This window comes from Marmota monax, unplaced genomic scaffold (genome assembly GCF_021218885.2).
Source record: "Marmota monax isolate L192 unplaced genomic scaffold, Marmota_monax_Labrador192_F-V1.1 WCK01_AAM20220418_F8-fsc00108, whole genome shotgun sequence".
Taxonomy (NCBI): Eukaryota; Metazoa; Chordata; class Mammalia; order Rodentia; family Sciuridae; genus Marmota; species Marmota monax.
The window spans coordinates 2866054-2892079 of NW_026694593.1; the positions used below are offsets into that span (position 1 = coordinate 2866054).

At 38.2% G+C, this 26026-nt stretch overlaps 1 protein-coding gene across 2 annotated transcripts in view; it reads left to right on the top strand.

Annotated features, from left to right (window-relative positions):
• The window catches only part of Gatad2b (GATA zinc finger domain containing 2B), a 94005-nt gene that overhangs the window by 63498 nt on the left and 4481 nt on the right, over positions 1–26026 (top strand). Inside the window, exons 2-10 of one of the 2 annotated variants that reach the window (XM_046421767.2) lie at positions 12084–12419; positions 18395–18524; positions 19384–19515; positions 19795–19923; positions 20270–20440; positions 20935–21250; positions 23397–23599; positions 24905–25015; positions 25188–25305. In XM_046421767.2, the coding sequence (XP_046277723.1) occupies positions 12085–12419; positions 18395–18524; positions 19384–19515; positions 19795–19923; positions 20270–20440; positions 20935–21250; positions 23397–23599; positions 24905–25015; positions 25188–25305 (1645 nt within the window). In that variant the 5' untranslated portion in view covers position 12084. The remainder of the gene's footprint in view (positions 1–12083; positions 12420–18394; positions 18525–19383; positions 19516–19794; positions 19924–20269; positions 20441–20934; positions 21251–23396; positions 23600–24904; positions 25016–25187; positions 25306–26026) is intronic. The other variant, XM_046421768.2, reaches the window with a different exon arrangement.

Below are 26026 nucleotides of genomic sequence, written 5' to 3' on the forward strand. Positions count from 1 at the left end.
GAGCAATTTCATTATGTCACGGTGATATTTTCTTTATGTTTATTGTACTTTGGATTTATTAAGCTTCTTGGATCTATAGGTTTATTGTTTTCACAAAGTTTGGTAAAATTTTGACCATTGTTCTTTATTTCTTTATTTTTTTTTCTGTCCACTCTTTCTCTGTCTTGTATTTGAGAGGCTTGAATTGTCTGTATATTAAACTGTTTAAAGTTGTCCCTATTCCCTTGACACTCTTTTATTTTTATTCTTTTTGTTTTATTTTGGATAATTTTAACTGCTATACCTTCTGCTCTGCAAATATATGGGTATTTTTTAATCTGCTGAAATTCATAACTTTAAAAAAATTTCATTAAGGTTCATATAACAATATAATTTGACCATTTAGAGTCCACAAATTCACTAGTTATGTGTTCACAGAGTTGTGCAATCCTTACTACAATCTAAAATTAGTACATTTCATGTAAAGAACCTCCCTGCTCGTTAGCAGTCCATTCCCTTTTTGCCCTCCCCCATCCCTAGGCAATCACTAATCTTTCTGTTTATAGATTTTTACTTATTTTTACTTTTCATATACAGTAATTACCCCTCATCCACATGGGATATGTTCCAAGACCTCCAGTAGATACCTGACACTAAGGATAGTACTGAATCCTCTGTATACAATGGTTTTTCTTATATGCTCTACACATTGCCACATAGTACCAGAGTTAATCTGCCTTTCCATATTTCATGCCCTGGTGCCTCCTTTGCATCACTTTTATGGTTTGGGGCCATTATTAAGTAAAATAAAGGTTATTTAAATATAAATGCTGCAAGATAATGATAGTCTTCTGATAATAGAGAGTAGTCACCAAGTAACAAGCAATTAATGTGTACAGTGTGGATACTGGACAAAGAATTCAAGTCTCAGGCAGGACCTAGTGAGATGGTATGAGATTTCATCACATTATTCAGAATAACATGTAATTTAAACTTAGAAATTGTTTATTTCTGGAATTTTTCCACTTGTATTTTCATACCACAGTTGACCACAAATAACTGAAATCATGGAAAGCAAAACCAAAGGTAAGAGTACTGTTAATGTAAAATATATAACATATTGTGACTGGCTTCTTTCATTTGGCATAATGTTTTCAAGATTCATCTATGTTTTAACATGTATCAACATTTCATTACCTTTTTTTTGGCTTTTAATATTCCATTTTATGGATATACCACATTTTGTTTATCTTATTAAATGGTGGGCATTTGGGTAGTTTCCATGCTTTAGCTATTGGGAATAGTACTACTATAAATATTACTTGTGGACAAATTATTTGTGTGGGATGGTGTTTTCAGTTCTCTTGGGCATATATATTACAAGAAAATTATTGGGTGATACGGTAACTCCATGGTTAACTTTGTGATGAACTACCAAACTCTTTTCCAAAATGGCTATATCATTTTACTTTGCCAGCAGCAGTATATGAGGCTTTCCAGTTTTTTCATGATTCCCAATTACTTGTTATTATCAGTCTTTTCTATTATAGCCATCAATAGTAGGTATGAAGTTAGATCTCTTGCTTTTGATTTTTCATTTCCCTGATGACTAATGACATTGAGAATCTTTTGTGTGCTTATCTTGTATTCTTCTTAGGAAAAATGCCTTGTACATTGCCCATTTTAAATTTGGGCTATTTGACATTTTATTGTTGAGTCATAAGTGTTCTTTTTGTATTCTGGATACAAGTTCTTCAATAGATGTGTAGGATTTGCAATTCTTTTCCCCCATTTTTTTGGTATCTTTTCACTTTCTTGATGGTATCCTTGAAAGCACAAAAATTTTGATGAAGTCCAATTTGTTTCTTTGCCTGTGTCATTGGTATATATCTAAGAAATCATTGTCTAACTTGAGGTTACAAAGATTTAGTCTTTTCCTTTTAAGAATTTTATAGTTTTAGCCCTTACATTTAGGTGTTTATCCCACTTTCACTTTATTTTTGTATGTGGTGTGAGGTAGATGATCCAGTTTCATTCTTCTGTATATAGACAGCCAGTTGCTGTCCTTTCCCTGATTAAATTATCTTGGCACTCTTTAAGGATCAGTTGATAAACATTAGAGTGTATTCCTGGGCTCTAAATTCTATTCCATTGAGCATATGTCTATCTTTATGCCAGTACCACACTTTATTTATATCCATTGTATTTTTCATCTCATCTCAGACACTAGTTTTTAATCTATGGAAGTTTGCTGTGAATCCTTTTGTACATTTTCCATTTCTCTACTTGACATTTTGAGTATCTGGAATACAGTTACAATATCCCTTTCATTTTAATAAAATTAATTCTGAGTAAGTAGGTTTCTGTTGCTTGATTTTTGTACCTCATGGATCATGTTTTGCTGTTCTTGGCATATCTGGTAATCTCTGATTGGATTCTGGACATTGTATTTTATGTTTTTGGATGTTGGATTTTTAAAATTTTTTTTTTCCCCTGGCAGGAGGTGGGGTACTGGGGATTGAACCCAGGGGTTGCTTTACCACTGAGCTACATTCTAGCCCTTTTTATGTTTTATTTTGAGACAGAGTCTTAATAGGTTGCTTAGGGCCTCTCACCAAGTTGCTGAGGCTGGCATGGAACTTGCAATCCTCCCTGCCTCAGCCTCCTGAGCTGTTGAGATTATACGTATGTATTATCACATGTTGGTTGTTTTTTTTTTTTTCTTTCTTTTTAAAATAAATCTTCTTGAAGTTTGTTTTGCAATTTAGTCAATGTGATTAAAACTCTGGTCCTTTTGAGTCTGTCTTAGGATTTGTCAGGCCACTCTGAAGCAGTACTAAAAATTCTGTACTACTACTAAGGTAAGACTTTCCTCAGTACTCTACCCAGTGCCCTGTAAATAATGAGTTTTTCCAGTCAGGTTATTAAGAACGGCACTGTTGCTGACACTGTGTGTGGATACTAAGCAGTATTCCTTTCAGGTGGTTTCTAATAGTTCTTTCAAATAGTTTCCTCATGTGCATATACTAATCAGTTCTCTGATTCCTTCAGTATTTGAGAGTAGTGTTTTGCAGATCCCTGGGCTCCTTTTTGTAACTGTCTGTTACATGATGTTCTGTCCTTTGAAATCTAGCTACTATCATTGTCCCACCATACTCTCAGCTCCCATCTCTTCAACTCAGGAGTTTGTCAGACTCTACCTCAGGCTCCCTGTCTAAACCATGTCCTAAGGCAGTAAGTGAGAGCAGTTGTGGGATCACTGTCCTTCATTGTCTGATGTCCATTGTCTTGGAAATTCTATTGGAGGATTTTGGTTCTTGTTATTTCAAATGGGAGGGTAAATCTGGCGTGTACATCAGTTTGGCTGGAAGTGGAAACTGTACCATTGGTTTCAACATCAATAAATTGATGTATCAGTGTTGAATTAGAGAATTCATGAATATAATAATAATTTGGAAAGTGGCATTCTGCACAGTATTTAAAACAATTGAACTAGAGCTTTACGCATTTACTTGGATAAATCTTATATATAAAAAATTTAATATTAAAAGACAAAGGATATGTTCAAGAGCTACCGTGTGTGTGTGTGTGTGTGTGTGTGTGTGTGTGTGTTTTGGTGGTGGTGCTGGGAATTGAACCCAGGGTCCTGTACATGCAGGGCAGGTACTCTACCAACTAAGCTATATCCCCAGCCCTCAAGAGTTACCTTTTAAAAAGTAATTTCTAAAAATGTATACACTGGGGCTAGGGCTCAGGCTGGGGCTGGGGCTGGGGCTCGGGCTCAGCAGTAGCACACTTGCCTGGCATGTATGAGGCACTGGGTTCGATTCTTGGAACCATGTATCAATAAATAAAGGTCTGTCGACAACTAAAAAAATTTTTTTTTTTTTTAAATGTACAAACTGCTGGGCACAGTGGTGCACGCCTGTAATCCCAGTGGTTCAGGAGGCTGTGGCAGGAGAATCGCAAATTCAGAGCTAGCCCAAGAAACAGTGAGGTACTAAGCAACTCAGTGACAGCCTGTCTGGGGATGTGGCTCAGTGGTTGAGTACTCCTCAGTACAAAAAATAAAGTAAAATAAAAAATGTACAAACTACACATTACCCTTAGAAAATTATTCATGAGAATGGTAACAATAATTCCATCCTACTGTCTTTGTCAGAGAAGGGAAGGAGGCGGGAGGATAGAGAATGAATTGGGAATGAATTTGCAGAGAGGGTGCTTCAATTGTATCTATAATATTTTATTTCACTAAAAACAAGGGGCTGGGATTGTGGCTCAGTGGTAGAGCGGTTGCCTGATGTGTGAGGCACTGGGTTCAATTCTCAGCACCACATTAAGAAAGTATTTTCATTCCTATTTAGGATTTTGAAACTGTACTTTTTAAATTTTATTTTTTATGTGTTATATACCATTTTGTAAGGACTGTTGTGTCTTATAAGTTAATAAATATATGTGATATATTTAAGATAACTTAAAATGTCATAAATATTGAGAACTATAAAGTCAACACATTTTGCAGTCTTAAGACTATGTTTAAATTTTAAAGTCATTACATATGCATATAATAAACTATAGGCTTAAATTTTATCATTCTTGAAAATTAGTGGTTTTCTCACCTAACAATTTATATTTTCCTCTTAATTGTCTGTGTTTAATGGAATTGGGGAACAAATATAAAGGACTTTTGTGTATTGTATAGTGCAAGGCAATGCAAACACTAATAAATGTTAATTCATTTTTTTTTCACCCTCTCTTCTTAGTCTTTGCTGCAGATCTGGATTTTAGTGTGGAAGTGAGTTTAAAATTTGACACATGTGTATCTAGAACTGTATTATCATTTGACCATTGTTATTTCTTACAGCAGTCAACAGTAAATTTAAAGCTAGACATTTTCTTGGTACATTTGCTTGACATTTTAATTATTCTCTTGAAAATTTCCTTTAGTTTCTTGAAATGTCATGCTCTCCTAATTTCCCCCCTAGTGTCTTAGTTTTCTTTGACCAACTAATCCTTAAATTTAGACTCTATCCTTGGCCCTCTAACTATATATTCATTCTTTCTTGGCAGTTCCACTCTCCTTACATATCAGGCATTTAAAGGGAACATCAGTATTCATTTTACGTAATATTTGTTTTATTTTTTGGAGGATTTTTTTTTTCTTTTTGGTAGTGCTAGAGATTGAACCCAGGGCCTTGTGCATGTGCGGCACACACTCTATCAACTAAGTTATATCCCCAGCCCTTGGGGAGGAATTTTTGTGAAGTTTTAAGGAATTTTTAAGCTTGATTGGGGTAGAATATAAGTATAGAATTAATACTTTTTCTAAAAGTGTATTTACACAGTTGTATAATTATCACCACAATCTAGTTTTAGTGTATTTTTATCACTCTGAAAAGATTGTTTATGCCCATTTGTAATTGGTCACTGTTTAAGCTTTTCCCCCAATTTTTTTGTATTAAAATATTATGCAACATCAAATTTGCCATTTTAAGTATACAATTCAGGGCTTTAAGTACATTTACAGTGTGGTGTGGTTATCACCACTGTCCATTTCCAGAACTTTTTCTTCATCCCAGGGACTGTTTTCATTAAACAATAATTCCTTATTTCCCTACTACCACCCAATAACTGATACTTGTATTCTACTTTTTAACTCTGCGTACTTTATTTAAGTAAAACTGTACATTCATCCATGTTACATTGGATTTTGAGGCATTTATGACTGAGTGCATGAAGCCGAGATACCTCAGTTATGACAAAAGTAGGCATGGGAAAATTGGTCAAGGTTCTCAAGCCATCAGTTGGGAAAGATTACTTACCTCAGACATTAAATATCTGGATTCTGGTTTCTCTTAATCTGAAGTACAGCGGCTTCCTCCTTGTACCATTGGAGCATGAGGGGAAATGATTTGAACTACTTTCAGCTGCTTGCATAATTACTAGTTCAAGAAGCCAGGGTAATAATGGCAACCCAAACTTCATTCCGGGGTCTTTTTTTTTGGTAGTTGTAGATGAACAGAATGCCTTTATTTATTTTTATGTGGTGCTAAGGATCGAACCCAGCGCCTCACACATGCAAGGCAAATGCTCTGCTATTGAGCCACAGCCACAGCCCCCATTCCAGTTATTTTATTATTTTAATATATACATTCTGTGCTCGTGAGTATAATTTATGGCAAAATCAAACACTGTAATGAATTAATTTACATTTGTATGTCTTTTTAAAATTTATCAGTTACTGATGGACTTTTGTTTTATTTAGTTATTTATATGTAGTGCTGAGAATCAAACCCAGTACCTCATGTATGCTAGGCAAGCTCTACCACTGAATCACAATCCTCTGCTTCCCTTTTTATTTTTTATTTTGATACAGGGTCTCACTAGGTTACTTACAGCCTTGCTAAATTACTAAGTCTGGCTTCAAACTTTCGATCCTCCTGCCTCAGCCTCCTGAGTCACTCACTGGGATTACAGGTTGGGATTACAGGTGTGCTCCACCGCACTGGACTCATTCCATTTCTCTCTCTCCTTTTTTTAAACATTTATTTTTTAGTTTTAGGTAAATACAGTATCCTTATTTTATGTTTATGTGGTGCTGAGGATTGAACCCAGTGCCTCATGCATGCTAGGCACACTCTACCACTGAGCCACAACCCCAGACCCTTCATTTGTATATCTTGCTGTGTGCTTTTCTAAAAGTACTTTTTGCATCTAGGTGTCTAGTCAGTTGAGCAACAGTCTTTGCTCACCCTCTGCAATTCCCTATTCTATTCTCAGTTATATCTTGATTGAGTTACCTAAGACATGCGCCACCGCGCCTTGCAAGTTTACAGGTTTTTAATGTGTCTTATATAAGATAATGGGACATAATGGGTTATAATAGTTACCATACTACTCAGCAATTTTTCTCCTAGGTATATACTCAAGAGAATTGAAAATATTATGTCCACAAAAACCTTATCCATGCCTGGGCTCCGTGGTGCACGCCTGTAATCCCAGCAACTTGGGAGGCTGAGGCAGAAGGATTGTGAGTTCAAAGCCAGCCTCGGCAAAAGTGAGGTGCTAAGCAACTCAATGAGACCCTGTCTCTAAATAAAATAGAAAATAGGGGATTGGGATTGTGGCTCAGTGGTTGAGCACTTGCCTGGCATGTGTGAAGCACTGGGTTTGATTCTCAGCATCGAATATAAATAAATGAATGAAATAAAGGTTATCAGCATCTAAAAAAAAATTATACACACACACACACACAAAATGTGGCTCAGTGGTGGAGTGCCCCTGAGTTCAATCCTCGGTGCCCCCCCCCCAATAAAAAAACCTTATCTATGAATGTTCAGAGCAATATTATTCATAATAGCAAAAAGTGAAAACAGCCCATTTGTCTACCAGTTGATGAACAGATAAAATGTGATAGGCATACAATGAAGTACTACTTAGACTTAAAAAAAGGAAATAGATCTTTTTTTTTTTTTTAAATAATAATTTTTTTTTTAATTTTTTATTGTTGGCTGTTCAAAACATTACATAGTTCTTGGTGTATAATATTTCACAATTTGATTCAAGTGGGTTATGAGCTCCCATTTTTACCCCATATACAGATTGCAGAATCACATCAGTTACACATCCATTGATTTACATATTGCCATACTAGTGTCTGTTGTATTCTGCTGCCTTTCTTATCCTCTACTATCCCCCCTCCCCTCCCCTCCCCTCCCCTCCCCTCCCCTCTTCTCTTCTCTCTCTGCCCCCTCTACTGACATTCGTTTGTCCCCCTTATATTATTTTTCCCCTTCCCCTCACTTCCTCTTGTATGTAATTTTGTATAACTCTGAGGGTCTCCTTCCATTTCCATGCACTTTCCCTTCTCTCTCCCTTTCCCTCCCACCTCTCATCCCTGTTTAATGTTAATCTTCTTCTCATGCTCTTCAACCCTACTCTGTTCTTAGTTACTCTCCTTATATCAAAGAAGACATTTGGCATTTGTTTTTTAGGGATTGGCTAGCTTCACTTAGTATAATCTGCTCTAATGCCATCCATTTCCCTGTAAATTCTATGATTTTGTCATTTTTTAATGCAGAGTAATACTCCATTGTGTATAAATGCCACATTTTTTTTATCCATTCATCCATTGAAGGGCATCTAGGTTGGTTCCACAGTCTAGCTATTGTGAATTGTGCTGCTATGAACATCGATGTAGCAGTGTCCCTGTAGGAAATAGATCTTAATGATAGAGCTCTTGCTCTACTGGGTTTGATCCCCAGTACTTGAGGGCAGGAGGGATATAGTAATAATATAAAACTAATAACAATATGAATGAGCCTTGAAAACATAATGGTGAATTAAAGAAGCTCCTCACAAAAGACTGTGTACTCTTATTTGTATGAAGAGTTCAGAAAGGGCAAATATGGAGACAGAAAGTAGGTTCATTGTTCTCTAGGTCTAGAGTGGGTAATGTGAGGGAACAACGGAGTGACTACTGATGGGCATGGGGTTTGTTTTGTTGTTGTTGTGTTGGGGGGTAATTAAAAATGTTCTAAAATTGTGGTGATATTTGCACAGTGTGAAAATACTAAAAATCATCTGCTTGTGCACTTTAAGTAAATTGTATGGAAAGTGAATTATACCTTGATAAAGCTATTCTTCAAAAGAGGGAATTAGTGAATATTACCCACAGATTCACAGTTTGGGTTTTGTTTTGTTTTGTTAATTTTAGAGGGCTTGATATCTTTATTTTTATATGGTGCTTAGGATCAAACCCAGTGCCTCATGTATGCTAGGCGAGCACTCTACCCTGAGCCACATCCCCAGCCTCCTGACTTTTTATCTGGTCTCTAGAAGATATATTTTCTCTTATTAGAAATTTTGTTTATCCTTTTTTTTCCCTCCCATTATAACAGGGGGTTGGGGAATGGAATCGGCCCTTATTTTGCCTTGAACTACAGTTTTCTTTGCAAGAGAACCAGTTAATGTTGGTAGTCTTTTCTGTCCTGTTGCTACTTGAGTCTGAATTTTTGAACCCGTCTCATACCTCACATGTGAAAGGCATGTCCCTAGGGCATAGAAATCAAATTTTGTTGAGTACCTTCTAAGTACTCCATTTTTACAGATGAATTTGAGACTTGAAGAGGGAAGGAACTTAACCTGGTAAAATTCAGTAGCAGTTTGAACCTGTTTTTATCACTCAAAAAGTTTTTTTTTTTTTTTTTCCAGTTCATCATTGCTATTTTCTACAAGGACAATAGCCCAAAATTTTGAAGATGTTGGAGAAAATCTAAATCTGCATTTAGATTTTATTAGTATAAAAAAATCAAAATGCAGCCAGGTGTGGTGATGCACTCCTGTAATCCCAGCACCTTCAGAGGCTGAGGCAGGAGGATGGATCACAGGTTCACAGCCAGCTTCAATAACTTAGTGAGGCTGAAAACAACTGAGCAAGACCCTGTCTCAAAAATAAAAAAAGGGACGGGGATGTGGCTCAGTGGTTAAGTGCCCTTGGGTTCAATCCCTAGCACAAAATAAGAAAAGAGGGCTGGGGCTGTAGTTCAGTGGCAGATGCTTGCCTAGCATGCGTGAGGCACTGGGTTCTATTCTCAGCACCATATAAAAATAAACAAAATATAAAGGCATTCTGTCCATCTACTACTTCAAAAAATATTTTTAAAAAAATAAGAAAGAAAATGGAAGGTGATGATAATTGTGCCTTGAATAATTTTGCTGTGTGAGTAAAGAAAATATTTTTTAACAGACTAAGTGCAGGAATTCTTCATTAAGAAAAGCAAAATGTCTGTGGATGTGTAACCGATGTGATTCTGCAATCTGTATTTGGGGTAAAAATGGGAGTTCATAACCCACTTGAATCTAATGTATGAAATATGATTTGTCAAGAGCTTTGTAATGATTTTGAACAACCAATAAAAAAAAATATTAAGGCTTAGGGGTGGGAGGAGAAGGGAGGGGGCATGGGGTTAGAAATGATGGTGGAATGTGATGGACATCATTATCCAAAGTACATATATGAAGACACAAATGGTGTAAACATACTTTATATACAGCCAGAGGTATGAAAAACTGTGTTCTATATGTGTAATATGAATTGTAATGCATTTGTCTGTCATTTATTTAAAAAAAATATTAGGGCTTGACATCAGCCCAACATCTTAAAAAAAAAAAAAGAAGAGAAAAGCAAAATGTCTTAAGAATTTGAATTTGTATTTTGTATGTTGTGTATGTGTGTGTGTGGGGGGGTGTTACTGGGAATTGAACCCAGGGCCTTGAGCGTGCTAAGTAAGCTCCCTACCATTGTGCAGTATCCTTAGCCCTTGATTTGTTATCTATATAGAACTGGGACAAAGAACAACAGGCCCTTCTGGTATTTGGAATATCCAAACAACTAAGGTTTCCCAGTAGATGCCCTTTGTCTAGTTCATCTTCTCCTATTTCTCCACCCCTAAAATAGGGCAATTAGCTGGGCATGGTGATACATATCTATAATCCAAGCTACTGGGGAAGCTGAGGCAGGAGGATTGGAAGTTTGAGGCCAGCCTTGGCAACTTAGCAAGACCCTATCTCAACATAAAAAAGGCTAGGGGTATAGCTCAGTGGTAGAGTGCTTCTGGATTCAGTCATCAATTAAAAAAAAAAAAAAATGGGGGTGGTGCTGGGGATGTGGCTCAAGCCATAACGCACTTGTCTGGCGTGCGTGGGGCACTGGGTTTGATCCTCAGCACCATATAAATATTTTAAAAATACAGATATTGTGTCCACCAAAAACTGAAAAATAAATATTAAAAATTTCTCTCTCTCTCTTCTCTTTTTTTTTAAAGAATTTTTAATATTTATTTTTCAGTTTTCAGTGGACACAACATCTTTATTTTATTTTTATGTGGTGCTGAGGATCGAACCCAGCGCCCCGCGCTTGCCAGACGAGCGCGTTACCGCTTGAGCCACATCCCCAGCCCCTCTCTTCTCTCTTTAAAAAAAAAAAAGTCCTATCAAAGAATCTATTACAGGAAAGGTTTTGATAACTACAGTGTAGTTGAAGTTTACTTTCATTGTTAAAGTTGACTGGAGAAATCTCATTTGTGTCTCAAAAAAATAAAAAGGGCTGGTATGTAGCTATTGGTAAATCAACCCCTGGGTTCAATCCCCAGTACCCCACCTCCTGCCGGGGGGGTGGGGAATTAAAAAAAAATCCAACATCCAAAAATATAAAATTAACAATGTCCAGAATCTAATCAGAGATTACCAGATATGCAAAGAACAGCAAAACATGATCTATGAGGTACAAAATCAAGCAACAGAAATCTACTTACTTAGAATTAATTTTATTAAAATTAAAGAGATATTGTGACTGTATTCCAGATACTCAAAATGTCAAATAGAGAAGTGGAAAATATACAGAAAGATTCACGGCAAACTTAAAAACTAGTGTCTGAGATGAAAAATACAGTGGATATAAATAAAGTGTGGTACTGGCATAAAGATAGACATATGCTCAATGGAATAGAATTTAGAGCCCAGGAATACACTCTAATATTTATCAACTGATTCCCAAAGATTGCCAAGATAATTTAATCAGGGGAAAGGATAGCAACTGGCTGTCTATATGCAGAAGCATGAAACTGGATCATCTATCTCACACCACATTCAAAAATTAAGTAAAAGTGGGGTAAATACCTAAATGTAAGGACTAAAACTATAAAATTCTTAAAATGAAAAGACTAAATCTTTGTAACCTTAAGTTAGACAATGAGTTTCTTAGATATATACCAATGACACAGGCAAATTGGACTTCATCAAAATTAGGGCTGGGGTTGTGACTCAGTGGTAATATAGATGCTACAAGACAGTATAGTGTGGGAAGCTAGCTCAGTTAACTTTTGAATTTATACATATATGTACATTTTAGGAATGGTGGCCAGGAGTGTAGCTCAGAGATAGAGCTCTTGCGTAGCCTCTGTGAGGCCATGAGTTTGATCCCCAGCACCACCAAAGAAAAAAGAAAAAAGATTCTTATTAATAATTTTACCACTCCACTCTCTTCCCTTATGGAATGTTTAAAGGACTTTATTCTGATCTCACTTGTGTTTTTCTTTCCTTAGAATGGATAGAATGACAGAAGATGCTCTTCGACTGAATCTTTTGAAGCGAAGCTTGGACCCAGCAGATGAGCGAGATGATGTCCTGGCAAAACGACTGAAAATGGAGGGGCATGAGGCCATGGAACGTCTGAAAATGTTGGCACTGCTCAAAAGGAAGGATTTGGCAAATCTTGAGGTGCCACATGAGTTACCCACCAAACAGGATGGCAGTGGTGTCAAGGGTTATGAAGAAAAACTCAATGGGAATCTCAGGCCTCATGGAGACAACAGGACTGCTGGAAGGCCAGGCAAAGAAAACATCAATGATGAGCCTGTGGATATGAGTGCTAGACGGAGGTATGGCTCAGTTTAGCAGCCTCCAGAGATAGGGTCTTCTCATAAACTAAGCCTGTGAAAACAGAATGAATTCAAATGAGGGTGTTTTTCATCCCACAACTCTTAAAAGAAGATATATCTTACCAGAATTCCTCCTCTTTTGTAAATGAACCTAGGTGTCTCAAATTTACTTATACCATGCTGAGATGATCATAGTTCTTACCTTTAAAATGGTCATTTCTGGATGAAAGGGAGCACTAGAGAGTTGATAGCCCAATTAATATACACCTTCATTCTAAGTTTGTGGCAGTATTAAGAAGGAAAAAAGCAGTCTTTCCTTCAGATCATTCCAGAAGTTTTAGGATCTTTTTATTATGGAGTCTCAGCTTTTGTCACATCAAAAAGCATGGTCCTGGCTTTTCTTATGTCAGAAAATCTTCATGTGGTAAGTTTCTACATTCTTGCTTTGTGCCACTTTTCCCATTTTCTAAATATGCCTATGCATATACATTCCTTTAAACACACATACTCATATTCTCACTTTAGCTCTGTTACACACACAAACACTTTTACAGACCTTTTTTCTTGGTGTTTGTCAAGGTTGATTACTTGACACTAGAGCACATGTTAAGGGAAGTTACCTGGAGCTGGCTGAGTGTTGAGTCAGCCTGGACAGTGGATCACAGAGTAGGCAACCCTAGTTTTTATTTTTGTTTTTGGTGCTGGGGATTGAACCCAGGGCCTTATGCTGGCAACCCTAGTTTTAAGAATATTTAGGGTGTTTTTTTTTTTTTTAATGCTTTTATTAGTACATATTTAAATTGGTGCTTCATAGATGTACATAAAAGTGAGATTCCTCATAGTATATTTATACATATACAGAGCATAATTTTGTCAAACTCATTCTGCATTGCCTTTTCTGTCTTGTCCTACCACCCTCTCCCTCATTTTCCTCCTACTCTAATCTCATAAGATTGACCCCTCTCCCTCCCCCTCACTTTGCTCTAGCTTCCATATGTGAGAGAAAACATTGAACCTTTGATTTTCTGAGTCCAACTTTTTTGGGAGGTACCCAAGATTGAACTCGGGGGCACCCAGCCCTATTTTTTTTATATTTTATTTAGAGACAGGGTCTCACTGAATTGCTTAGCACCTTGCTTTTGCTGAGTCTGGCCTTGAACTTTCAATTCTCCTGTCTCAGCCTCCTGAACTGCTAGGATTACAGGCATGCGCCACCATGCCCGGCTTCAGTTCAACTTGTTTTAATAAATAACACTCAGTATTTTTAGTGCAGAGCCAGGTACAGTGGTACATCCCTGCAATCCTGGTAACTCGGGCATCTGAGGCAGAAAGATTTCAAGTTAAAGTTCAGCCTCAGCATGATCCTGCCTCAAAATAAACTGGGTTGGGGATGTGACTCAGTGGTAAAGCATTCCTGGGTTCAATCCCCAGTTACACCCTCCCCCAAATTAAAATACTAAATAAAGAGGACTGGGAATGTAGCTCAGTGGTAAAGCATCCTTGGATTCAGTCCCCAGTAGCAAGAAGAAAGAAAAAAGTTTGGAAACAGCTAATAGACATGAGAATTCCTCTTCAATGTTGACTTGCCCTCCAAAAGGTCTTGCTGACTTTGTCCTAGACTGATGCAAAGCAAGATTTTTAAGAAGGTGGACTAATGGAGATGGAAGAAGAAAGGACTGGTTATAACCTTAGATGTGTTTCTTTGCTTTTTAATGTTTACTTGTAAGCCTTGTCCCAGGACTGTATTTTAAACCACATCACATGAGGGAACATTATTCTTGGTAATAGTATTAAAAACCCTTTGTAAACCTCAGATAAACTCCCTAATGGTTCTGGAATAGGAGAAAAGTCCTTGGAAGTTATAGGTAGTATCAGTGGAATATTATGTTAAGTAGATTAATCTTTAGCTCTTTGGAACAAAAGGAATTGGGTGAATGAGATCATATAACTGAACAACTCACTTGCCCTTAATCATCCTTACTCTTCTGGAATAAGTGGCTAAAATCCACTTCATTGGGGAAGAAGAAGAGGCAAAATGCTAGGTAGATTCCTCACATGTGAAACCGAAACCCTTAAGTGCATTTTCATAGACAGATTTTTGGTAAAATCTTAGGGCTGTTGGAATTAAACTATTATATATACATTATATGTTAAAAAGTCAGACTTGGGGGTTGAGGATGTAGCCCAATGATAGAGCATCTAAAAGAAAGAAAATTGAATTGTTCTTGAAAACCCAACCATTGTATTAATTTTCTTTTCCAATGATGAACTTTTGAAACATAATCCTTTAAAAGCTGGGGATTCCAGGTATATGAACAGCTATTTCCATTGGCTCCAAGCTGTTCTATAAAAATGAACAAAATTAATCAATTCCCAGGAAGAACAACTATGGGATAAAAGGAAGAAATAAATTGAAAGCAGAAGGAAGGAGAAATTTTTAACATGAGAGTTATGTCATAACTGCCTGCATATATTATTTTGCCATTAGTTGGACAAGTTATAATACCTATGAAATCTATAAATATTTGTGAAACCAGTACTATACATATTTTGGAATGCTAGAGAAACAACAGTTCTCTTTCTTTTTAGTTGGTTTTACTATGGGGGTAAGAATTAGGAGCTTTATAGCTTCTGAGTCATAAGTGATGTTCATTAGCAACTTGGACTTTGAATAATCTCTCACTAATAGGGAAGATTTCATCCTTAAGAAACCCAAATAGGGCTGGGGATGCATGCATAAGGTGCTGAGTATAATTCCCAACACTATAAAAAACAAATATTATAAATCATAGATACATTTGGGAAAGGAACAAAGTAATTTTTTTCTCTGGAATGTTTAAGAAATGTGCTTAGAATTCCAGGTGAAACTTTTTAAAAATTGAGGAACAAGACCTGACTTGGGCTTTGCCTTGTCTGTATTATCTAATGTGAGTCTGATTGTATCTGGGAATAAATATCATTTTGGGTGGCTCTCAGATGTATCTTTCTGATAATGTCATAAAATTTCTAAATCTCCGTCCAGGAATGTCTCTGCCTTTCTTGGGACTGAACAGTCTTGTCAGTAGTCGTTAATATTAATTTGAACAAGGAATATTGGTTTTTTATTTTTTGCAGTGCTTAGGGATCAAACCAAAGCCCTCATACGTGTGCTAGACAAGCACTATACCACTGATCTACATCCTCTATCCAAAGAAAATTGTTTTACTCTTAGAAACAGTTTTCCGTAATGTCTGTGTCTAGCCAGAACCAGAATTTTTATGTTTAGTTTAAGACAAGGTCTCACTAAGTTGCCCATACTGGTCTTGAACTTGGATCCTCCTGGCTTAGTCTCCGAAGTAGCTGGGATTACATGTGTGTGATACTACACTTGATTTAGGGCCACGGTTTTTTAAGTCTTCTGAATTGGGCACAATGGTATGCATCTCCAGTCCCAGCTATTTGAGATGCTGGGGCAGGAGGATTGTTTGAGCTCAGAAGTTTGAGGATATCTGCCAATATAGAGAAACCGGGTCTGGGGGGAGAGGCTACTTACTGGTGATGGCAAATCAAGGAGAGAATGGGAATTCTTCCATTACTCAGAATTCACCCATTTTAATCTTAGGGGTAAGGGTAGGAAGGAATATAGAAACCGTAAGTAATGATATGCCTTGGCACATCCCTGTAATTCCAGCAACTCTGGAGGCTGAGGCAGGAGGATTATAAATTCATGGCCAGCCTGAACAACTTAGGTGGCTGTCTCAAAAAAAAAATGGTTGGGGTTGCAGCTTAGTGGTAGAGCACACCCAGGTTCAATCCATGGTTCCAAAATAGAAATGATAAGTAAATCACACAAAGAAATAAATTTGAGCACTTTATTTAGGACTGACCATTACTCCAAGAATTTGGGATTAGAAAATGAAAAGCTCTTTTCTCCCTCTAGTGGCTTCTTTCTCTGTAACTCTGCATTCTCAGCTTGTAGTTGAAAGCAATCCAGGCTTGATAGTTCACAAGATAGTTATTCTCACTCTGTCCTCGTGTTCTCTTTCCTCACCTAAACTTGGTTGACTTTAATAACTCAGATGTATCCTATTGAGAAATTAAATGCTCATTCTATCTAACAGATATGCTTTGTTCAGAAGGCTTCCACGGGCTGGGAGCATAACTCAGTGGCAAAGCACTTACCTTCCTTGAAAAGGGCCCTCAGTTCAATCCCAGCAATACAGAAAACACCGCTTCCATATCCCAAAAGTAACTGAGACAAGAGAAATCACAGAGAAATGATGGATCTGTAGAATATTATACTAAGTAAAATAAGCCAATCCCAAAGAACCAAATGTTTTCTCTGATACGCAGATGCTAATTCACAATGGGGTGGAGGTGTGTAGAATAGAGGTACTTTGGGCTAGACAGGGGGGAGTGAAGAGAGAAGAGGGGGTATGGGGGTAGGAATGATAGTAGAATGAATCTGACATTATACCCTATGTGCATATATGATTACGTGACCTGTGTTACTCTATATCATGTACAACCAGAAGAATAAGAATTATACTCCATTTATGTCTGGTGTGTCAAAATGCATTCTACTGTCATGTATAACTTATTAGAACAAATTTTAAAATTTGCTATAGACCTATGTGCTCCCAGGACAGCCTCAAAAAGTAGAGTCTGGGATTGATCTTGGAAATGAGAAGAGAGTTAGAAGATATAGTCAATAATTTGGATCTAAGGCAATCAAGAGTTTCCAGGATTCTTGTATTAGCTAGATGTTAAGCACTAAGTGCCATTATTCATTACTTTACAGAAAAAAGGCTAACCCCAGCTTGTCTAAGAAATAAGATTAGGGGCTGGGGTTGTGGCTCAGCATTAGAGCGCTCACCTGGCATGTGCGAGGCCCTGGGTTCCATCCTCAGCACCACATATAAATAAAATAAAGGTATTGTATCAACTACAACTAAAAAATATTAAAAAAAAAAAAAAAAAGAAAGAAAGAAAGAAATAGGGTTAGGAATATGAGCCATTGTGAAAGATTTAGATGTCAAAGTAATTTCTGGTGGTTTCTTTCTGGGGGAGAGTGCTACGTAATACTCTAGAAAGTCAATGTGTATTTACTTCTGGAGGGTCGGTCCTTTCCCAGAAGATTGTAGACTTTATAATCTGCAGTGTTCATATTCTCAAGCCATGAACAACACCTTTTGCCTACTCTTCAGTACCTCCTCTTAACGGGATAGACTGTCGTTGGAGTTTTCATATATCCTCCTTTCCTATAAGCCCTAGGGTAGCCAGGACCATGTTGTTGTTGTTATAATGAGCTGCTTCCTTATCAGCTATCATCCGTACCCATGATAGATGGCTAGGCTCTAACATCTTACCACTGTCTTCCCTGTAGGACTATTTCCATTTTGAGCCTCCCTGTAACTCACAATAGCCCAAAGTAGAGTTAGATTAAAATTAAAATCTGTGACAAAAACATTTATCTCTTATACCTAATTCCTTGTATCTTTGTGCCTGAATCCTCTATAAGGAATTTTTTAAAATAAATTTTTGTGGTTGTTGATAGACCTTTATTTTTTATTTATTCATACACGGTGCTGAGAATCAAAGCCAGCGCCTCACACATGCCTGGCAAATAGCCACAGCCACAGCCCCTTCTATGAGGAATTTAGATGAGGAAAATGCCTTGCTAAGATTTTTGTTGTTGTTGTTATTGTTTTAAATGTTTTTTAGTTGTTGATGGGCCTTAATTTTATTTATTTATATGTGGTGCCAAGAATCAAACCCATTGCCTCACACATGCCAGGCATGCGCTCTTGCACTGAACTACAACCCTAGCCCCTTTTGCCATCACATTTTGGTATCCTAGGAGTTCAGTGTCCCAGACCTTGGATTCTCTTGGATTTTTTTTTGTTCAGTGTAGGAAAAAAAAAAAAAAATTCTGTTAACTTTTTTATTAAACCTTCAATGTTGAAAATGCTGTAATTTTTCCGTTTCTTGTCTAGTGAGCCAGACCGAGGAAGGCTAACTCCCTCTCCAGATATCATTGTTTTGTCTGACAATGAGGCTTCCAGTCCTCGTTCCAGCTCCCGAATGGAGGAAAGACTCAAAGCGGCAAACCTGGAGATGTTTAAGGTAAAAGGAAAGATTTATTTCCAGCTCCTTCTACTCTCTTTAATTCCGTAAGAGTCCTAGTTCTTTTTGTTTGTTTGTGGTACTAGGGATTGAACCTAGGAGTACTGTTCCACTGATATACATCCCCAACCCTTCTTTACTTATTCATTTTTATTTAGAGACAGAGCTTGCTAAATTGCCAAGGCTGGCCTCAGATTTGTGATCTCCCTGCTTCAGCCTCCTGCGTAGCTGGGATCACAGGCATGTGCCATCACTCCTGGCCCTACTTTTGTTTTTCACTGTTTACTTTTTGAATCTAAATAACTACCTATTGATGGAAATTCTTTGTGATGATACTGAACTTCAGGGGTATGCCCTTTAAGAGGGAACTGTTATAATCAAGTGGAGAAAATAGTTTGAAAAAGCATGTATATATAAGCCATTATACTCAGTAGGATTCATTTTTGGAAATGAAAACAAAACCTTACAATTCAAGTCACATAAACACTTGGCTAGAAGGGAATACACTTTATACTTTATCTAGAATCTCAAAATATGAAGAGCTTCTTAGAGAAATGTGGCTTTTAGATTTTAGAAAACATGTTGAAAGAAAACAGGGTCTCCCTTTGGTCTTTCTATTTTGCCAGGAATCTGACTGATTAGCATTTATACATGGTCTGTCCTTTCAATCTATAAGCATTTTTTGAGTACATACTGAATGCCAGGAATTATGCATTCCCCAGGGATACAAAGATAACAACCCCATTACTACATTTGCTTCTTTCAGAAGATGAAAGTTTCAGACCTGAGAAATACAATTATCTCTTGCAGAAAAGGATTCTGGGTACCTGCTACTCTAACAGTCTCCATGTTTACTTAGGGGAAAGGCATTGAGGAACGGCAGCAGCTCATCAAGCAGCTGAGGGATGAGCTACGATTGGAAGAAGCCCGACTGGTGCTGTTAAAGAAACTGAGACAGAGTCAGCTACAGAAAGAGAATGTAGTCCAAAAGGTAATGTGCCCTAGAAATAAAGGACTAGGGGAAAGAAGAAGAAAAACTGGTTTGAGAGTAGACTCCCTACCGCTGGTAGATTTAATTTTGTGGCTCATTATCCTCTGGTTCCACAGATTTTAGTCTCTAGGAGTAGTGTGTGTGTGTGAATTCTGTTTTTCCTCCTGGTCAACAGGAGCTTTGTACTGAAAAGGAAATTTAAAAGTCTAAAAAATGCACCAAAGACAATTTTGGATTATTGTCCTTTTCTGCAGTCTTATTTTCTCTTCATTCTCCCAGACTCCAGTTGTACAAAATGCAGCATCTATTGTTCAGCCATCTCCTGCACATGTGGGACAGCAGGGCTTATCCAAGCTTCCCTCCCGGCCTGGAGCACAAGGGGAACCTCAAAATTTGAGAACATTACAGGTATGTGATACATAGTAGGATCTTAGTGTTGGAGTACCCTGCCTATCCTCTTCTGTTTTTTCTTCTCTAGAGAATCTCTAACTTCTCTAGAGAGGGTTCATACTTTTTCTAACTGTCCAGCCATATAGAATTAGTTTATACCAAACAGCCAAGGACTTTCTAGCCACTAATGAGCATTTAGAGAGTTGATAATTTCATCTAAGTCTCTATAGGATAAATTTATCAAGTCTGTCTTACGTTCCAGTGGTTTTATTCAGTTTTGAATTATAGACTGTGTTTTCCCGTTTGCATTTTATGGAGCATTATACTACCTGTGACTGGTTCTTTTCCTCATCTTCCCCTTCAGGGTCATAGTGTCATCCGTTCAGCGACCAATACCACCCTTCCACACATGTTGATGTCTCAACGTGTTATCGCACCAAATCCAGCCCAGCTACAGGGTCAACGGGGGCCGCCTAAGCCTGGCCTTGTACGTACCACAACACCCAATATGAATCCCGCCATCAATTATCAACCGGTAAGAAAGAGCCCTACCTAATGTGGAAACAGAAATTTTTTATTTGCTTTTCTTGTTGAATGGGCCAAAGGTTTTTAGTTTTTGTACATAGAGAAACAAGGTTGATTTAGGTGGAGCTTGAATAGAATTCATTTTCCAAAGTGGAAGCTTTGAGGAGTTATGAAAATAGTAGTGGGGAAAAAAAGATAGCTTATATAGCAGAGCTGAATTAGCGAAAAATCTGCTTAAGAGAAAGAAATGGACCTAGGTAAAAAAAAAGCACAAGGAAGCATGACAGAATCCCATTTTTTCCTCTTTTGTCAGTTTAGCTCATAATCATCATCATCCTTTTTTCCTATATGCCAGAGTTCTCTTTCAATGAATAAGTTGAATACTTTGTATTTTGAGGAAATGAAGCAGTCCAGACGAGGATCAGATATTAACCTTTGATAAAAAGCAAGAATTGGTCTCCCACATACCAACCGTCACTGATACATCATCTCAATCTGTTTCAGCAGTCAAGTTCTTCTGTTCCCTGTCAGCGCACAACATCCTCCGCTATCTATATGAACCTTGCCTCCCATATCCAGCCAGGAACCGTGAACAGAGTGTCCTCACCACTTCCTAGCCCCAGCGCCATGACCGATGCTGCCAACTCACAGGCTGCAGCCAAATTGGCCCTTCGCAAACAGCTGGAAAAGACACTCCTGGAGATCCCACCTCCAAAACCTCCTGCTCCCTTGCTTCACTTCCTGCCTAGTGCAGCCAATAGTGAGTTCATCTACATGGTAGGCTTGGAAGAAGTCGTACAGAGTGTCATTGACAGCCAAGGTAAGACTATTTCCTCAGGTCAGTCTCTATCTAAGCAAGAGGTTGCCAGGCCTGATTGGCATAGGCAGAGTATCACATAGTACTATGTAATGTTAAATAATCTTTCCTTACTATTGCCAAACCACCTACCATCACTTATAGATTGTTTGGAAACAGTATCCAGAGAGCTTTGTGTGCATGTAGTGTGTTTGTATTTTATATATCCTTTTTTTTTCCATGACCTTTATTTTACTTATCTATTTATATGTGATGCTGAGAATCGAACCCAGTGCCTCACACATGCTAGGCAAGTACTCTACCACTGAGCCACAACCCCAGCCCATTTATATATCTTTTATATTTTTTCAGTGTATTATTTAGATCTTGAAATGGTGCCTAGCTGGACAGGGGTATAGCTCAGCAGTGCCGAGCAGTGCCTGAGGCCATCAGTTTAGTCCTCAGCACCACATATCAAAAATAAGATACCTCACATGACACATGCACAAAGTGATGAATAGAACTTCTATTAGTGTGGCTTTGTGCTGATTTTTTTTTTGTTGTTGTTTTATTTTTATTGTTCTAATTAGTTATGCATGACAGTAGAATGCATTTTGATACATCAGACATAAATGGAGTATAACTTATTCTTCTGGTTGTACGTGATGTAGAGTTACACAGGTCTTGTAATCATATATGCATATAGGGTATAATGTCAGATTCGTTCTATCATTCCCCACACCCCTTTACCTCCCTTCACTGCCCTCTGTCTAGACTAAAATACCTCTCTTCTCCCTCACCCCCTATTTTGAATTAGCATTTACATATTAGAGAAAACATTGGCCTTTGGTTCTTTGGGATTGGCTTATTTTGCTTAGCATAATATTCTCCAGTTCCATCCATTTACTGATAAATGCCATGACTTATTTTTCTTTAAGGCTGAGTAATATTCCATTGTGTATATATATTCTAGTTTCTTTATCCATTCATCTGTTGAAGGGTACCTAGGTTGGTTCCATAGTTTAGCTATTGTGAATTGAGCTGCTATAAACATTGATATGGCTGTGTTACTGAAATATGCTGATTTTAAGTCCTTTGGCTATAAACCTAGGAGTGGTATGACTGGGTCAAATGGTGATTCGTTTTTGTTTTTGTGGTGCTGAGGATTGAACCCAAGGCTTGTGCATTGCTAGATAAGCACTTTGCCAGCTGAGCTACATCCTTAACCCTGTGCTGAATTATTTGGTTCCTGCCTTTTGAATGCTTATAGTTGAGGAAATAATATACACACTGATGTGAATAACCAAATATGACCACATAAAACTATAAGGCAGTACTGAACAGCCTACTAATATCATATCATGACACATGCACAATGTGATGAATAGAACTTCTATTAGTGTGGCTAATAACAAGTTATTAAGCTTAAATTTCCAAACATGTATTTATGGGGACACCTTAGAATGGTGGAATGTACCTAGAGGACTCAGTATTGGCTCTAAACAGATCATGAAGTCACCAATGCACATAGATAACACAAAATTGTAAATGTATATAAAACAGGAACAAGTACACTATGAAGTAAGGAGATGCTAAGAAGCAAGAAGTATTGGTTAAACCAGGCTTGGGTAGCACAAGCCTATAAACTCAGCTACTAGGGCAGCTGAGGTAGGAGGATTGTAAGTTTGAGGCCATCCTCGGCTTAGCAAGACCCTGTCTCAAACTAAAATTTTAAAAAAGGGCTGAAGTTGAAGCTCAGTGGTAGAGTGCTTGTGCAAGTGCAAGGCCCTAAGTTGATCCCCAGTACTGGTCGAGTTAGATGGAGTACTTAGATTCTGAATTGACACTGCGTTTTCTTCTCAATGTAATATACAAGGAAATCAGAAAACATGATTCTTATCCCAGCACTGTCAGTTAAAGGAGCTGTGTTTCTTAGCCTTAGTTTCCTTGTTTGTAAACGAGGGTGGTACTGTCTAAACTCCTTATAAAGTGATGTTACAGTTAAGTGAAATAAGTTTTTCTAAATTGTATTTTTTATAAAAACTTTTTTTAGTTGTAGATGGACACATCTTTAATTCAGCAGAAAAACAACTGGAAAAGATCTATTTGAAGAGAAACAGAGGAGATAGGAAATAGGAAACCACTGATTATTATTTTTGTTGACATCTAGGCAAAAGCTGTGCCTCACTTCTGCGGGTCGAACCCTTTGTATGTGCCCAGTGCCGCACAGATTTCACCCCTCACTGGAAGCAAGAAAAGAATGGTAAGATTCTGTGTGAACAGTGTATGACCTCCAACCAGAAGAAGGCTCTAAAAGCTGAACACACCAACCGGCTGAAAAATGCTTTTGTTAAAGCCCTACAGCAGGAACAGGTAAGAATTCTGATTTCTACTCACCAACCACCTGTAGGTTTGTTTTTCCCAAAGCGTTGTTGCTTCTAGATTGGGGAATTATCCATTACCCAAGTGATCCCCACAGACCTCTGGACCTGGAGACCTAAATTTCTTTTTATTCCCCCCTCTTTATCATTCTGTCATTCGCATTTCCATTTGACTATTTCTGATTGGGTAAGGGCATAGTAACATATGGCTGAAGTTAAGAGAAAGAAACAGAAGGCTTGAGAGGGCATGGTGGCACACACCTGTAATCCCAGCAGCTCAGGAGGCTGAGGCAGGAGGATCCTAGGTTCAAAGCCAGCCTCAGCAACAGTGAGGTGCTAAGCACTCAGTGAGACCCTGTCTCTAAATAAAATACAAATTAGGGCTGGGGATGTGGCTCAGTGGTTGAGTACCCCTGGTCCCCCAGCAAAAAGAGAGTCTTGATTTTTTCCATAACACTAAAGAAGTTTCTGTATTCTCAAATTCATTTTCTCCTCAAACAGGTTTTAGCCAGGCATGGTAGTACATGCCTAATAATGACTTGGGAGGCTGAGGAAGGTGGATTTCAAATTCAAGGTCAACCTCAGCAGCTTAATGAGGCCCTAAGCATCTTAAAGAGACCTTGTCTCAGAATTAAAAGGGCTGGGGGATGTGGATGAGTGGTTAAGCACCCCTGGGTTCAATCCCCTCTACCAAAAAAGGGGGGGATTTTGGTGGGAGGGATTTATATTTGTACTAGAACACTCTCTCAGAGAATTAATTATCTGTAGTCTATACTTGACAAAGAAATGACAAAGGAAAGAAAAGATTATGAAGAAGCCCAGTGAAGAGTAGTGGTGTTAGAATATGTGATCATCTCCTGTCGTAGTTATAGAATGAGAATATTTTGGGAAAGGAAAGTTGGGAAGTTTAGATCCTTTTCACTATCTCATTTCCCACTCCAGCACCCATCAGAGTCCTTTGTCTGGGTAACATCATGGACCTTCTGGAAAATAGGAATTAAAAAATAAAACCTCAGCAATTCATCAGACTTAACTACGTTAGTCAGCCCATGGCCACCACCCAGCTTCCTCCAGTTACCCTCAGAAATCCAGCTTTCCTAGGGAGAGGCCTCCCTCAATAAGTGAGACATGTAGGTCGCGTATCACCAGAGATCTCAAAGTAGCCACCCCATCAAACTATTTTTCTTTTTCCATCTCCCTCATCTGACTGTAAACATTACCGATAAGACCTTCCTTCAGGTTCTGATTAGGAAACTGGGTGCTTGATCTGATGACTTGGTCTGATGACTCCCAACAGGAGATCGAACAGCGATTACAGCAGCAGGCAGCCCTTTCCCCTACTACGGCTCCAGCTGTGTCCAGTGTCAGTAAACAAGAGACCATCATGAGACATCATACACTTAGGCAGGTGAGGAACTTTCCCCTGATCCTGATTTCTCTCAGGGTTTGTCAGCCATTTATCCCCGTTGGTCCTTTTTTCTGAGGAAAACCATACTGTTTGTCTCTATTCCTAGATCTTTGCCTCCCACTTAACTTTCCACTGTGACAAGGTTGTACTAACTGTCTCCTCGTTGTTGCAGGCTCCACAGCCCCAGAGCAGCCTCCAGCGTGGCATTCCCACATCTGCCCGCTCCATGCTTTCAAACTTTGCACAGGCTCCCCAGTTGTCTGTGCCAGGTGGCCTCCTTGGTATGCCAGGTAAGAGGGGCTGCTCTGAGAACATTCCTAGGGGGCACAATTCTAGTAGCCCTGTTAGGTGAATTGTTCCTTCCTTTGCCTTTTTTCCTTAGGGTATACCTCCTCACTGTTTTGTTATTTAGCAGATGTTTGCTAAATTTGTATTATGTTCCAGCCATGGTACACTACAGTTTTGGTGTTGAAATCGACAGTCCCTAACATTATAAATTTTAATATCTAATGTGCCTTCAGTGAGCAAGTGGTTATCGATCTCTCTTAGCTAGGACAGTTGGGCCAACTAACCTGTTTAACTGATCCAGTGTTGCTTCTTCACAATCATTGGCCCCCAAATCAGAGCAGATTCAGTGATTCCATTTCTTTATCATTTTTCTTTTTTTTTTTTTTTTTTAAAGAGAGAGTGAGAGACAGAGAGAGAGAGAGAATTTTTTTTATTTTTAATATTTATTTTTTAGTTTTCGGCGGACACAACATCTTTGTTTGTATGTGGTGCTGAGGATCGAACCCGGGCCGCACGCATGCCATGCGAGCGCGCTACCGCTTGAGCCACATCCCCAGCCCCTATCATTTTTCTCTCACCGCTGTTTTATCGATCTGTCCTCTGTCATCAGGAATGTGTTCATTATTCCTAGTAGAATTAAAATTTCAGGAAGATCTCTTTCCCTAAAGCTGGAATAAGAGGGTAGTTGCTATTGAAATAAAGCTAGGGGATGGGGCTCTAGCT